Below are 17,838 nucleotides of genomic sequence, written 5' to 3'. Positions count from 1 at the left end.
GTTTCTATTGTTCTCATTGTTACAAACAATGAGAACAATAGAAACCCGTTTCCTGACTTACTGAACACCCTGTATAATAAAATTACGGTGAGTCTAAATTCCATAATTTAAATATTCTTCAACAGTTAAGTATGTCAAGATAACACAGTATATCATTAATTTTATAATGTACTATTTAAGGCTTCAATTAATAAATCACACAAAATAGTATGTATACTAATAGAAAAATAAGATATANTAAAAAAGTACAATCATTAATATATGTATTTTAAATTAATTAATAACCGCAGGTAACGTTTCAAATACTCACGTGTTTATAACAAGCGATGTTGACTCAACAACAGTTCAAAATAAAATGTCGATAAATGGTTTGAAATGTTAACTCATGTCGCACCATTTCAGTTTTAACTGGACAACCAATAATGTAAATAAAATAAGATAGTAAAGGAAAATACAATTCATTTTTGACGGACAATGTAAAATACTCATGGTTATTATGCACAGCTATTATCTGTTCGTTATCGGCGGTTAATGATTACGCTAGAATAAAAACCATTGATAAATTCCTATTACTTCTTACTTACAAATCCTAGCGACCTCTAAATATGTTTAGAATGGGCTAGTTTATGGCGTGAACATTTATTTTTGACTAAGAAACAAAAATATGGTTGTGGAGCTCAGAAAAAAAAACTTTTTTTTTTACCCATAAGAATTGGACCACCCTAATATATATATATATATATACCTTTTAAATATTTAAATATAATAATGAAATTTCGTAGAAAAAAACGTATATTAATTATATAAAAGAAACAGGAGATAATAAACAATATGTAATAATAATGTATTAGACATAAGGTAATAAATAATGTGTACGATTTTATTGAACAAACGGTAGAACATTATGAAATGTAGATCATTATTGACGAAAATGTAATAAATAACATGTAATAAATTACGATTAATAAAGAAATAATGGTACCGTCGGTGATCACTTTTTGTCTTTAAACTAACTATGAAATTTAATATAAAAAGCCTAAAATAATGAGCATTCTGGCTCAGATATCACTCTAATGGTGGTCAGAATGTTCTCACTTGTTCAGATGCGGTCAGATATTCACAGAAGCACTCACTGCGCTCAATCATTCCACACCTTCACAATGAAATATATACGAGAAGTGATCCGCCGTTTCAACAATTATATTTTTATAAAAACACAATATTTATTAATTTCAGCGTGTCATTACAAATATCAAGGTAGGAAGCTAATAATTTCACCAAAAATATATAAGATTTAGAATTAAATTTTATGAGAACATAGATTAAGTAGGCATACAGGAAAATCAAGTGACAATCAATAATTAGAAATATACCAAGTAAATTTAAAAAATCGATAAATCGTTAGCACAGAGTTATGTCTTTGATACGTGTCTATTTCAGGAGTTAGGTTGGAGGTTTATATGTATAGCCACCATACCACTCTGGGTAAACACACGAGGTGAATCAATCCCACCTATCATAGATAACCGTCCAAGCTCGTGGCATTATTGATATTAACGAATTGACAATTAATCACAATAAATCCCATATTAATAGAATAACGATCACTTTATTTTTCTATCATCCTCCATCTTTCATACAGACCCTCGTACTCATACCCCGAGTCATAATATTTTTAATACAATAAAGAAGCACCCAACCCCTTCATATTTTATTTATTTTATTCTCTCTTTATGAGTTACTACAAGTAATAATTCGTATACGTATTAAATGTACTCGAGCAGCAATTTACATATTAAATAAACATGTGTTACATTTCAATTTTCAATCAACATTGAAAAATTTTATTTCAAATAAGTTACATCGCCATATGAATACATTACTACTACGTGTCTTATACAAGGGAAATTGATTAAAGATTTAATAAAAACAATAAAATTATTTTACTGTAAATTTTTCCATATATATTTTCATAAACTTATTAATATTATTATTCAAAATACACATTGAAAAAAATTGTATTTCTCATGAAAAATTAAAAACTTGTTAGTGTGATTCAAGATGTACATTATTTTTATATTTTATTAAGATTGATATATGAATTTAGTTAAGTAAAATTATGTAAGAAACTTTTTTATTTAAAATATTAAAAAAGTTTTTTATTTATTCCCGAAGAAATGTAATATCAGGGCTAACATAATAAATCTGATAGTGTTATATATTATTTTAAGCTCAAAAAGGAAAAATGTCATCCATTTTATGTTGAAAAAATTACTTAATATACTTAATTACATTATAAGAGAAAAATCCATTAAGATTGCTCAACTTTCTTTTAACATTTTATGTTTTACAAACGACAGGTATTTTTAATTATTTTTTAAAATTCAAAGAATTCTAATAATATGTTTTTACAAAAATATTTTATTTATTCCGCTTTTAAAACTTTAATTTGTTATAAGATTACTGAAACATATAATCTAATATTAAAAATAATGTTGGAACAAATTTTTGTATTAACTATTTTACTTAAATTTGTGAATTAGCACTTTTGCATCTATATAGTTTTATTTAGTCTTCCTATAGAATTAAAGTACTATTGATAGTTATTTTTGTTTGTGTAAAAAAGCTACCATTTTGTGAATCGAATATAAAATTTAATTCATCAATAGCTAATTTTTTTTCACTAATCGATACATAGCTAAGAAATTATTGGTTTTATTCTGTTTTTCTTTGTTTTAGTCATGCAAGTTTATTATCTTTTACTGACGATACGCCAGATAAGATAAAATCATAAATGGTATGTAGATGACTCTTAAAAACATTATAATTTTAACATTTTTCCTGAATCCCCATAATAAAGGAAAATATTTAAAAAAATTCAATTATTATAAAGCAATCGATGTTGATGTTATCATTTTATATTGAAATAACTTTTAGAAAACTGAATGGATCTACACGAAATTTTTATTAATAATACTTTAAGGTTATTCTTGCTAAAAAGAAATACTTTTTTAAAAATCTAATCATTAATCAAAATCACATCAAACATTTTTTTTCTTTCAATTTTTGATAATGTTTACAAAAACTCGACTTCTTTAAACCTACATCAAGTTAAAACGAATTTAATATACATCAAAATAAATATAAAATATCCGAAAACTTAATTTCAAAAAGTTATCAGACATTAAATTCAAACATCATACGGTTTTCCACAAAAATAGCCGATTTTTGAGTATTTTGAATAGCAATGGAACATTTACATCGTCGAAAAATATATAGCAGGTTTTACGATAAAAAAAAAGTTCACTTCTATAAGTTAAAAGTTTTTATTTTTTAAGAGCCAGAACTTTTTTAGTAGATAATTTAGTAAAATATTTTTGAAAATATAATTTTTAACCTTAAATAATAACCTGTTAATATTAACAATAATACTAGCACTAATTTTCAAAAACAATAATATTAAATAAAGTAAAACGCCATTTACAGTCATAAATTTGTTATGTTATAAAATTGATGTTGTTATTGACTTACTGGCAGTGAACGATCGTTTATGTCCGAAAAAGAATCTATAAAATGAACTCGTCGTTCTGTTACAACCCTATCCATTGATAACGTATAATAGCCAAGTGTCTTGTCGCTTTGATGTCTCTGGTGCCCCAAAAGCTGGACGATCAATAAGTCGCCACTTTCCAAACATTTTTGTAATGGCCACTGGAATTTCTGAAAATAAAATTTGTTTTAAACTTTCAAATTAGTTCATACTATAATATGATCATGTTTAAAATTCAACATAACTATCTCTACAGCATAATTGAGAAATTAAAATCAATAACATGTCATGTACCAAAAACATAAAACGGACTGAGTGTCGATAGGTGATGGGGGGGAAATAAATAGGAATATAATATGTTTTTTTATATAAATAGAAAATAAACAATAAAATACATAGAGAAATAAAATGATAAATATAGGGTCTAAATGTACAATTTTTATGAATATTTTTATAAGAATAAGTTATTAAATAACTTATTCTTAAATTTTAAGGATTTTAGATTTTTATTTTCAATTTTCATAAAATGATAAATTACTCAAAATAATTTTTACGGCACATAAACTCTTAAAAAAATGTCCAAATTTTTGCATACATGTATTAAAAGTTTTTCACGCATAAAATGTATTAATAAAAATGTTATATTTGTATACGAATTTTCGATACTTTATTCAAAATTGCACTACTTGTGTAAATAACGTGTATATTAAATTCGTAATCTGACATATAGGAATTTTTGAATTATTTTTTACAATGTAACACGTTATTAATTTCAATTCATCAATTACATACATAAAATACACTACTTTGTTTTAAAATAATTTCTTTAAAAATTTTGAACATTAGACAAGAGCTTTAATATTTGTTTAANATACACTACTTTGTTTTAAAATAATTTCTTTAAAAATTTTGAACATTAGACAAGAGCTTTAATATTTGTTTAAAAATTTTTTTCTGATATATATCAATTAACCACTTTTTTGTTTTATACAATAAAATAAAATTAATAATAATATTCCAAATTAAATTATTCTTAACATGTTAATAAATTATTGTGAGTTTTATAAGTGAGCAGAATTCAATTTTTTAAATTTGGGGATAAACATCTATTATGATATAAATCACAAATAATAAATTATACTGGTAAAATATTACTTTTTTAATATTCAGTACACACATAGCTGTATTTAAATTTACAAAAGTTAATTGTATACACTTTAAAATATATATATATATATATGTATATAAAATATTACATAAAATGTCCTTTGAGTAAAAAGCAACAACATAAAATAATTTTTCTAGTATTTATTTTTCTACGAAACTTATAATAACAATAATTCCATAGATTTTTGTTTGACCATATATATCAATTTCTTCGTAATATATTATATCTATATAGTATACATTATACTTGTTCAATACCATAGAAAAATAAAATATCAAAGAGTTTCATTTTCTTTATAGATAGCAAAAAGTAAGCTACGTGTAGCTTATTTTACCAGCTACTTTTATAAAATTAGCTGCCTATAAATTCAACAATTCAGAATAACCTAATAAATTGAAAGTATTCCAGTGTTGAAATTAATAACAATATTAAAACTCATAACTCTTTAGTAATAATTGAAAATACGTTCACTACAATGTAGTACAATTGCCTACTTAAAACGCCGTCTAATCAGAAATTAAGAATTGATAAGAAAAATAATATCATTGATTTTTAATTTATAATTATTTAAACGACAATAACCTAAAAAAACATCTAAAATCGGTTACCTAAAAGTCTTTAAAATAAATATTTGTTTAATATAAATTAATTATTGAAGAACCTTAAAAATTACTTAACCGCAAATTTTTTTAATACATGTGTCACTCAATTGGTAAGAATAATGTTAAAAATACATACTGCGTATCTACTTACTTCTATATAAATATTATTTATAAATTTTACATTCGTTAACACCATTAAATATTTTATAACTGAAAAAAAATGTTTAAGTGAAATTAAGTAGAGTTAATACTTAAATAATATGTTATATTTCTTTTCGTATATAATATTTTTTCGATAGAATTTAGTGATAATTTTAATGGTTTTTAAATAAATAAATAATAAAACCGAGTAACTGTTATAACATTGTTGTAAAGAGTTGTAATGAAAAACAACGAAAAAATTAATCTCGTAGTTAGAATAATGTGGCTTTTGTGTATATATTATTACTATTATGATTAATACTTATGGCAATGTGTTTTTGCTAAAATTACGTCATCTAAAATTAGTTGATGTTGTAGTAAATGTTTATTGTTCATACCGTTTTACAACTGTGATGATGCAAAATTTTCACTGCTAAATGTCCCTGTGTTAAAATGCAAATGAAGTTTATTAATTCAATACGGAAACACTTTCTAATTTTCGCAACCATTATATCCATTTAAACAAACTGTGTATTTAAAAATAATTTTATTACCAAGTTGGACATTTTTACTAAATATTGATTGCTAATCATGAGCAAATAAACTTCAAAAACATTACAAGTATATATTCTATTGAAAACCTAAACTCGTACTGCTGAATTATTATTTATTGATTGTAAGTCCATAAAACGTGACCAAATAAGGACCACAATACAATAACACAGTAAAATGGGATACATGAATATAATATATAGGTCACTACTTTATATCTGTTTGGATCAACTATTTTAAAACAACCTTTGATGATGAAAAGCGTATTGTTTATAATATTCTTTAATATTATTGTTATCAGTCAAGTATTATTTACCTATTTATTAAAAATTAATAATACTAAAAATGCATAAAAGAAAATAAATATTTTAACAGTGTGAAATGTGATTTCATAAATCTACAGGTATTTTACTTATTATCCTTACAGAAATTAAAAACCATATACTTTAATCATAATTTGATTTTATTATAGACGGAATTAGGTTTGGACTTTGGGGACTAATCCCCTTAAAAATTAATAAATTATACATAATATTTTATAAAAACTGTGAGAAATTATCATAAGCCCACTCAATTTTTTTTCTAAATCCATTTATGGGTTTATACAGAGATAAAGATTTAAAAATTTGTTGCAATTAAAAAAGAAATCTTTATTTTCAGTAATAATTGAAAAATAAATAGACTTTATACAATTATTGGTTTTGAGTAGAATAATATTATTATGATCATAATATATTTGATTAAATTCATATTCACGATATAAATAATTTAAATAATTTAAACCTAACATTCAAATCTATTATAGTATAAAAAAAAATTTTAATTTTTTTTTTAACAAAAATAAAGTACTTACGTATTATTTGGCCAAAACAATATTACCATTGTCAATGGTAAACGCATACTAACACCTCGACCGGAAAAAAACACCTTATATACACGGAGTAACCTTATCACCACCTAGTGACGTTATCACTAAATAATATTATCACACCTTGTCAGTTTAAACAAGTTTAATAATGAATTTTCCAGTAAACTAAGAACCCAATTAATAAAATTATTCTTATTTTTAAAAATTTCTATTGCCTCCCTTAAAATAAGATATTTGTAATTATTTACGTTATTAAAAAGTTTTATTACATTTTTATAATCGGACTTATTCAAAATTACGTTTTCGATGTACCCATTAAATATAGCTATTTCTCTTATAAGTCTTAGTTATTTATCAAAATATATTTCATTCATCGGATTATAAGCTGTAAACCATAGTATTAAAAGCTGCCATTTTATGTTGCCAGCTGTGGTTCGAATTGTTCGGAATGTACCTGAACGTGTGTAAGTTTTTCCGATATATATCAAAATTTAGTACCCCCTTACTATATGAGGCGGTTTTTCTCCGAGGGTGTCAATATATGTTTACCGTTGATAATGGTAACACTGTTTCCAAAATATGTATCTACAAATTTTTAGTAATTTTTTTTTTTTTGGCTTTTTGAGTTTAATATTTTTTTAGTTTTAAATTAATATATTTTTAATATAAGTTTCTTTACATTATAAAATAATGACTAATATAGGTTTCTAAATGTCCTGCATACAAATATGTTTTTCAAAGATATTATTTTTATTTTATTTATCCAGAAATAAATCAATTAATTATCTACATATAATTTATATGATATTACCAAATTAATATTAAGACTCCAGATCTAGATAAGTATAAAATAAAATATATTTTAGTTCGATTATTTTTATAAAACTGTTTGTTTGTTAAAATATTTTTATACAAATGTAGTTGTTAGTAGTTAATCTCAAAGCAAGGTTAATTTTCTAAAAAAATTTATATTTAAGTAAAATTTATTAAAAGAATTTCGATAATTTTATACTAGCTAATTATTAAAGAGAAAAATGTATTTGTTAATTATTTTAACTTAAATCAGATGCTTTAAAATGTCAAAAATACCTTTTATTAATTTATAAAAAATTAAAACTTTTGTTTTGAATGACAAATATTAGAACTGGTTATAACTCTTTAGGTTAGTGATGATCAATATGTTGTTTATACGATATTTTTTCAATAATAATAGTTATTATTACTTGATGCGGATCAATTTCAAGGGAAGATTTTATTTGAATTTTGGCTACTTTTAGAAATATTTTTACGAAACGACATACATAATGTTTGAAATTTTCAAACGGAAACTGCTTATCTAAGACCCGTATTAATTAAACCTTAGATAGTAAATGAAATGTGTTGTACCACTTATTACATTTATTTTATTAAAAAAAAAGTATTGATAAATACTTTGATTATGTTATTTTAAAAGTGCAAAGATATTATTTTTTAAATGCCCAGTGGTTAAACTCATAAAAATATAAAAATTATTCTAAAAATAAAAATAATTAATGCATAAAATAAGTATTAAATTAATAAAAATCACTGAAAAATATAAAAAGCTTATGAACAAATGTTACTTTTATTAAACTCAGAATCCAAAAAAATGAAAAATGTAAGAAATTCTTAAGAAGATGAAAATCCTTGTTAAAAACGTCAATAAAAAGCATTGACAGTGTTTTAGTAAGAATTTAAAAAGCATAAGAGTAGAATAAAATGTTATTTTTTGAAGTTAACAAAAACTGTATAATTTTTAAAGAAGGTTCAATTTCAAGTAGAGAACTTGTATTTTTGTTTAAGTGTACAAATTATACTCTAATAATTACATAAGAAAAAGTATAATACATATATTTTTTTTTTATAAATTTCATATATTCTTTCTTCATGAAAGAAATGAACCAAAAGAAATAGTGAAAATAACTAATAATAGATTAACAGAGAAAATGATAAGTCAAATTTTAATGTTTGAAAATAATTGCACTGATTAAACAAAATCAGTATGAGTATATAAAGTAATGATAGATGACATAAACAATATTAGGGTTCTTTGTAAATAAATTTTGTAAATTAAGTTTTCATGTTTTGGAAGTTACCTTAAAATCTGTTGTTGCATAGATAGAAATATTAATTTAAATATTGAAATCCCAAAAAGGGGATTAATTATTAAGTAGATTACCATCTCATAATTCTCATTTGTGAATAATTGAAAATGTTTGTGAAGTATAATCTCTTCGTACTTAAAATATTAACTTCCTGGTTCAGGTTTACCATCGATATTCCACGCGTTCTGAATAATGATTGAAGTGGATAGCAAAGTACTGTTATACTTTTGGACTGTAATATCATAATTTGTAGTATTTATTTATTTTAAACAAATAATTTTAATTTAATTTTCAAAAAAATGTAAACAAATAATTCAAGAAAGCTATTTTGTAAAGCAGATTTAAAAAAATCAATAACGTTAGCACAGTGGGAAGGAAAAGTATAAATGATATCCGACAGTGATAAAAATCACTATCGTACAAATCTGCAGATAGTATTTAATTTTAATTGAAGAAGAAATTCTTGGATTATTCTAAAGACAACATTAACTCCTAATTTCTAGATAATTATATTTATTATGAAATTTATATTAAATTGACACGACTACGTCACAATTATGTAGTCGAGAAACTGATTTAGATGGTTAAGTCCGGTAGATCCTTTATTATGTTGGTCAGTCAAATTACCATATATCCGTCATTGGGTGACAAAGATGTCGCGGGGCTCCGTGTATCACGAAGCAACACAGGACCATGTCACAATAAATAAGTTTTGTAATTTTTACAAAGGAATTATAAAAAAGTTAAATAATTCTGATATTTGTCAATTAATTAAAATTTCAGTTTTAAAATACATAATTTATGATTATTAATATTTAAATCTTAATTATATTTATTGTTTTTTGTAAAAGGGTTAAAATGAGGGTACTTATTTCTTAAAAAAATCAGTACTATTTAACCTATAGTGTAGACATAAATAATTTTTAAAAAAATTAACTAAAAACTATAAAAAAAACGAAAAATAGTGATTTTTATACAAAATTATAATGTTTTGTTTAAATTCGGGGTATTTTTACATTTAGAAGACAATTGTCAGAAAAATATATTTTTTTTAACTTATAGTACGTATTTATAAATTTAATTTAACATATGTTTAAAAGACTCAGTATTTCCGGAACATTTTAAAAAGTTAAGTTAAATATATTAACTTTTTGTGCAAAGATTCTATTTCGAATGCCACTTTTGGACAGGTAAAGGGTCTGATTTAAAACAAAAATTGTAATTAGTAACACCTAATATATTTTATGAAATAATATACTTTAAATCATCCATTTTTATATTTTATGGCAGTTTTAAGAAAAAATGTTGAATTATACAGATTAAAAATCATAATTTCTTGGGAGAATAACCCTATGTATGGGAAATAAGGGAACTTATTTTAATTTTTATGAGTAGTGTCTTAAACTAGATGGAATTTGTATTTTTTTACATTTTTTATTGTTGAAAAAATTGGTTCGATAAATGCTGAAAAAATGACGACAGACACATAAAATTAATTAATAAATTAACACATCATAGTAAAATTAATTTTTTCTCAGTTTCTCATCATCAGATTCTAATTAATTCATAAAAAAATATTTTATTAATGTACACTAGTTAAATTTCTACAGCATTTTAATATTTATAAAATTTTTAGTTTGTATATTTCAGTTTATAGTATTAAGTTAAATATTAACAACACAACAGTGACAACATAAATCACACACCTGTTGTGTAGAAAAGATTTAATGCACGCATTATGAAGTCGGTTAAACATAGGATTGTTATCCACTTCCAAAAAATAACTTCATTTAATTAAAAAACAATTTATATAATTTTCTAAACTTTTGAAAGGGCTAAATAAATTATAAACTGGGGAGGCTGAGCCCCTTAACCTTCAACAATAACTCTCTCTCTCAACACGTGAAATCAAAATTATTATTTAAAATTGAAAATACACTTAAAATATTAATTAAAAACTAAAAATATAAAACATATTTACATCAAAAACCCACAAAAACTGCTAACTAATATAAGTATACTAATTTCGGAAATAATGTTCACTAACAGATTTTACAATAGTGCCAAAGTGATTTGGCGCGGTTAGAGTGGGTGTTGTGTTGTTGTTGAGTTATCGGTTGCCATCCTCATAAACACGACCTGCCCTAACTGGTTTTGTTGTTGGGGTAGTGATGTTATCATCTAGCCGAATGTCATATTTTGGCTGTTTACAATAGTTTAATAATGAATTTGGCGGTGGGCCAAAATCCCAATTAATGATATTATTCTTATTTTTACACATTTCTATTGCCTCCCTTAAAATAAGCTATTTGCAATTATTTACGTCATTAAAAAGTTTTATGATTAAATGGATAAAAAAATTTAATGGAGTGATTATGTGTCATTAAATGTCGAGCAACTGGAGATTTATCAACTTCTTGATTTTTAATGATTCTTAAGTGTTTTTTAAATCTGACCACTATGTTTCTTTTTGTTTGTCCTATGTAACATTTATTACAAATTTCACGTTATATTATGTCCAATATTACACCTTCTTTTACTTTACCTTTAAAGTTTCCTAATAAATCTTTCAATTATTGCTCTTAGATGGTTACTAAAGTGACATCACTGATATCTTAAAAAATCTAGCTAGTCCATTTGAGATGCCCGTATAATATAAAAAGGATGATCTAATTTTACTTTTTGTTCAATCACACTAGTGAGTGTATTACCTGCTCTCCTTTCTTTATTACACTTTTATAATCCGACTTATTCATAATTACGTATATATATATATAATATCATTATTATATTAATAACTTCAATTTGATGTTGTCTGTTGTGTTTTAAATTGCTTGGAAGGTACCTAAACGTGAATGTGTTTTTTCAATTAATATGAGTGTTTAGTTCGCTCCCTACTTTTTTTAATTAATAAATCCATAAAAACGCATTTTCGGATTTAAGTTAAATTTAAAAAATCTTATATTCAAAAAATTAGCTTTTTTTTTAAATTACAATTAAACTCAACTCTAAAAAAAAAAAACGGTTNCTACTTTTTTTAATTAATAAATCCATAAAAACGCATTTTCGGATTTAAGTTAAATTTAAAAAATCTTATATTCAAAAAATTAGCTTTTTTTTTAAATTACAATTAAACTCAACTCTAAAAAAAAAAAAACGGTTAAATTTGATGGAATAGCTCCAAATTTTGCACAACTCTTATTAAATACTATTAAATGAACTTTGTAGTTATTTCTCAATTAGTAATTAATAATTATTTCAAAAACTAGGTGTGATAGATAAAATCTGAACCATAGTTATGAAAATTATTAATGAATAAATGTATTTTAATTAGGCACCATTATATAATATATTCGATTACCTGATTGACTAAAGTAGAATCAATTATTTCCGAATGTTGCTCAACACCTGTAAATAAAAATTATATATTTTATAACTATAAAATGTGATAATAATATTCCTCTGTTAGGTACTAGATCTCACTCAAATAAAAACCTTTAAAAATGTCTAAAGTTGTCGAAGATGCAATGCCATCCCTTGGGAAGTTTCGCGTTGCCATTAATTAATAAATGAATAGAAAATGACTAATTAATAAATATTGCATATAATATAATATGAATTTGCATTTTTTTCATTATGAAAAAGTTTTTGAAACAGTAGTTAACATCAAAATTTTAAGACCCCTAAGTATGAAAAGGTCTACATTTCAATATTCTATGCCTCAGCAGTTATAATCGCTATAAAGCAATACATATATTATTATAATATTTATTATGTGTTAAATTCCGAGAACAAAATTTTAATATTTAGTATCAAGTATTTATAAAATATGTGATTTCAAACGCCATAAATTATAATAATTTTATTTTAAAAAGCTCAATAGTATCAAAAGCTAAATTTCCCCACATTTACTTGCAATTCGGTATTTTCTTTGTTCAAATTGTAATGAAAGTTGGCAATGGTATAGCATTTATAACTAAATAAATTTAATATGTGACGTTTACATGGCAACAGGCAGGTAATGAGTAGCGACACTTTCTGAACATTGAATTATTTGTTACTTGTACGCATTGTATATGTTACGACTTACATTAGTAAGTTGTGACATTTAAAGCGAACCCATAATAGTACCCAATAATATAATTTTACTGTAGTTTAGAAGAAATCTAATTTTTTATAATAATAATGTCTATTCCTTGGCAAGATTACAACTATAACTTTTTAAATATTAGCATAGTAGATTCTGTAAAATGAAAATTTCTTGTGCTGTCACTTTCATCAATGCACCAATTTATTTTAAAAAATAAACCAAAATTAATAAAATGTCAAATATAAATTTTATATAATAAAAATGTTTTTGATTACACTCATTAAAAATTATCAAATTGTTAATTTATTGAAATTTTTAAAAATGAAAATCTATCAATAATTTTTTGTATACAATAAGTTATTACAAAATATAATATAATCGATACTCAAAATATTTATAAAAAATAACAATTATTCAGGAATATAATAAATATTTCTCTTTAAAGTACGATTAATAATTATGTTTTAGTATTAAAACTATTAAATAATACAGAATAATTCTTTGAAAATTATCATTTTTATTAGTTTCTTTACAATATATATTCTTCTCATTTTATCAATTATGAAGTATTTTTTATGTTAATCGTTTATACTTTATAAGGGTTTAAACTTTATTTTTTCAAGTGGAAACAAACGTAATTAGCTATTCATTTAATAGACGATCTAATTAAGAAAATGACTGGTTAAAAAAAACTTTGTATTTTAGATACTAATAACAAATTATAGTAAAAACTAGAGGCGAGGTGCGAATGCTACTATATTTATTATTAAAAAGTCCTCTATTTTACTCCTCTCACCTAGGTCTAAAATGTTAATAACATCTGAAGTACTGGCCTAAAAGTTGTTATCAATAAGTCATTTTCTTAATTAGATCATAATCTATTAAATAAGCTAGTTAATTATGTATGTAAACATTAAAAAATCTAAAGTCGACACTCTTATAAAGTATAAAGAATGAACATAAAATAAGATTCTATTTATAATAAAACAAAAACTGTAGATCAAAAAAAAATTTCTGCTTTACTAAAAAGTATTAAAAACATTATTATTCCTTTTTACTATTAAGTCGTTAAATATATCAATAGAATTCAATAGAATAGATAATATCAATAGCACTTGTGAAAATTAATCATGACTTATGTGTGATAAATAATAATTAAAAAAAAATAGATAATTATAATTGATAATTGATAATTGATCTTATTCAAAAATTTAAAAACAAGTTTTATAAAACACACATTAAAAATTTTATGATTTTATTAGGAATACTTTGAATCCTACTTCAATTATTAACTATATGAAACACAAATGAAAGATTTTTTTTTATTTTATTTGATAGTTAACAATAATTGATAATTTCGTTTGAATATAATAATTATATTATCAAATTATTTGATAATAGTGTAAATAACCGTGTCATGAAGTAATAAGATAAAAAATATTATTTAGATAAAACTTATGTTGGTTAAACAATTTTTAAAAGATTTTTTTGTTCATACAATATTTTTTAAGGGATTACCTTAAAAAAATGGGGATGGCTAAATTCATATAGTCGCCCATCCGTAAACATATATATATATATATTGCTCTGTTGAACACTTATTTTACAATTTCCTATTTATATAAAAGTATCTTTATGTTAAAAGTATCTTTATGTTAAAAGTATCTTTCATAATTAAAAAACTAAATAAATAATTATTTTATTTCATTGACTATCATATTTCAGGTTATATTATATTTCCAACGAACAAAAACTGTTAGCTAAAAATAATATTAAATATCTAAAGAAAATGATCCACAATTCGTGTAAATCAATATTTTTTAAAAGAAATATCATATTTTCGTAACACATTATTAATTTAAACATAGAACATAATATAAATATTGAATTACCAATGATAAATTTGCTTTTCTGTTAATTATAACCTTAAGTATAATACATTTTATACATAAAAAGAAGATTACATTTTATTCCATATTATTTTTATCATATTAATTTATTTTTTAAATATTAATTAAAAAAAAAAAAAATACTATTATTTCAAATTGCCCTATCTACCTATCTTCATTTCATAAATATTTCAATTATATACTAAGTAAAATAAAAATTTTATATACAATCACATGTTCAAAACTCAAATTCAAAAATATTGATCAACATTATTAAAGTTTTTTAATATATAAAAATATAGCCTCTAAATTTCCTAATTTTGTTGAATTTTAAACGATATTTTTTTTTGTATAGCAATAAATAAATTGTGTAACAATAAAGTTTTTAATAGCTTAAGAAACATTTTTTTCTTTTTAAACTTCTAATAATAATGTTATTTAATAAAGGTCATTGTATTAATTAAAAGTATTAATTAATTTTGAATAAATATGGAATTAAGCTTCTATAAACATTTTTACAAACTTTGGAAAGGGGAAACTTTTTGGATAAGGCAGGTGAAATTAATTATGGTTGACAAACTTTTCACATTTTTTGTCCCGATATCAATAAAAAGTATTTTAGATGAAGTTATTAAATATAAATTATACATTCATATGTGAATACAATAAATAAATACATTTAATGAATAATAAGAGTACCGAGAATATTAAAAATGATGTCTACAAAATTTAATTGTATGCCTATGTAACATAGAAAACGTTTTAAGTTATAAGACAAATTTAAACAATAACATATTTTATAGTCATTTCTATGGAATAAAAACTTGATGTTAAAAATTAAATCATATTTAATGAATAATATCAACAATTTTTTTACTAATAATAAAGAAAAGTTTCACAACATTTTTCATTTAAAATCAAATCTTAGCTATACGCGAATTGTATGAATTCTATTCTAACACTATTTATTCTTGACCCTTCTTCTACACGAATAAATAATTTCGAATCTATTCACACCTTAAGACATTTGAAAACGTTAAACAGATTATACATTTTTTCATGATCATAAACATTCCACAATTTTTGTTATTCTAGAGTAAAACAGTGAAAACATGTACCAATAAAGTAAGTTAAAGTTATAATCTATAAGTCATATATTGAAAAAACTATAAATAAACAAGAATAGCAAGACTAAAATCAAAATTACTATAAAATGAATGTAGAGATAACTGTTTAATGATCAATCTTAATGACACTATTAAGATAATTTTATCCGCGTTTAATTATTCGGAAAAATCTTACGATCTTGGCATATTAAAATTTAACATATGTTAAAAAATATAATATACTCAAAAAATAGAAAAGGTAAAATGAAATATTTTGAATAATTAAAATTTTAATTCATCTTTATGTTTGCCCATTCTTTTTTGTTTTTACTTTCGAGAATTTTTTGAAACGCTAGAGTTAAATTGTCTTTCATTCATTTTTCCTTTAAAAAATAAAATAAGCATTATTGGATCTCTATTAAACATATTTTTTTCGTTAAAAATTTTTGTTTTAAAGTCATATGTTAAGTCATTTAACTATTTGTTTATATTTTATGTACCACATAAAAAGTCAATTATTCTGGTCCTTATTTACTAACTAATATTCAAATAATCAAGTTCATTTATATCTCTTAAGCCGTATATCTCCAACAATATATTAATAGAATCCTTTTTATAACATTATAATACCTAATAAATGTATAAATAAATTTTATAATTATCAACCCATCAATATATTTTACGTTAAAAAGTTTTTAACTTATTACTATTTCNTGAAACTAAACATAAAAAATATGCTTTTACAAATTGAAAAAAAGTAATTAACCCTTTTGGGACTGAAATTAAATTAACATGGTCGGATTTTATTTAAATGTTTGTTTAACCTAAACACATGTCATTCCAATCTACTTGCCTTGCTATTATCAACTCAGTAAGATTTATTAATTATTTATCTTCAGCAAATATTTATTTAACTATCCCCAACATTTCTCAATTCATTAGAATTAAATTTTAATTATATAAATTTAATTAAGCTTTGTGCTTAAAACCTCATTTTAAGTTGTAATTAATTATTTTAAATTAGTAGCATAGGCGGTATAAGCTTTATATTTATAAATCCTTGTATTTCGACGCAGGACTATAGAGTTTATAAAAACATTTATTTTTTAAAGATTTACACAGAAAATCATTATAACATTTATTTAACTTTACTCTTTGGCAGAACCAAAATAAGTCTCATTCGAACTAAAGGTAAGTCTGACATAAGATTTATAATATAGATTTCTCCTTATGTTTAAAATTATAAATTAAAATATATTTATTTTTATAGACCCATTTTTAGCTTCGATGCGAAGCTGAGAAGGTATTAGTTTTACTATGATATTTTTTTCTTTGTGTCTGTTACTACTTTTTTTCAGCTCTCACCGAACCGATTTCTTTCAATGATACGTAAAAGATCACAAATCGTATCTAGTGTAGGACATTACCCTCAAAAATTGAAAAAATTTCCCTTGTTCCCCGTAAATTGGGGAAACCTCCAAAAAAATTACAAATTTTAAAATCGCTAATTTTCGACTTTTATTTATTTAAAACTACCATAACTTTCTTAAAAATGAACAAATTAATGTAAATTTGTATAGATGCTTTATGTCTTTACTTATCATTTGATATATATTTTTTTAAATCTGACCCTGTACCTGACCACAGGGGGATTTAAAATGACAACTTTTTCACAAAAAATTAACTTTTTCAACTTTAATTTGATTATTATTTTATTAATTTATTTAATTTTAAAAATGATCTGTAATT

The 17,838-nt window shown here is 22.9% G+C and overlaps 1 protein-coding gene across 4 annotated transcripts in view; it reads right to left on the bottom strand.

The window, feature by feature from the left end:
- The window catches only part of LOC126904276 (otoferlin-like), a 56,366-nt gene that overhangs the window by 30,305 nt on the left and 8,223 nt on the right, over window positions 1-17,838 (bottom strand). For 2 of the 4 annotated variants that reach the window (XM_050683180.1, XM_050683179.1), the window contains exons 2-3: window positions 12,366-12,412; window positions 3,532-3,720 (exon numbers count right to left, since the gene is read on the bottom strand). In XM_050683180.1, the coding sequence (XP_050539137.1) occupies window positions 3,532-3,720; window positions 12,366-12,412 (236 nt within the window). Of the gene's footprint in view, window positions 1-3,531; window positions 3,721-6,866; window positions 6,895-12,365; window positions 12,413-17,838 lie in introns of those variants that run through there. The other 2 variants (XM_050683182.1, XM_050683181.1) reach the window with 2 other exon arrangements.

This window comes from Daktulosphaira vitifoliae, unplaced genomic scaffold (genome assembly GCF_025091365.1).
Source record: "Daktulosphaira vitifoliae isolate Bord-2020 unplaced genomic scaffold, ASM2509136v1 Scaffold_4, whole genome shotgun sequence".
NCBI lineage: Eukaryota > Metazoa > Arthropoda > Insecta > Hemiptera > Phylloxeridae > Daktulosphaira > Daktulosphaira vitifoliae.
Note: the sequence above shows the minus strand (reverse complement) of the source record. Positions and strands in the feature narration are given on the sequence as shown.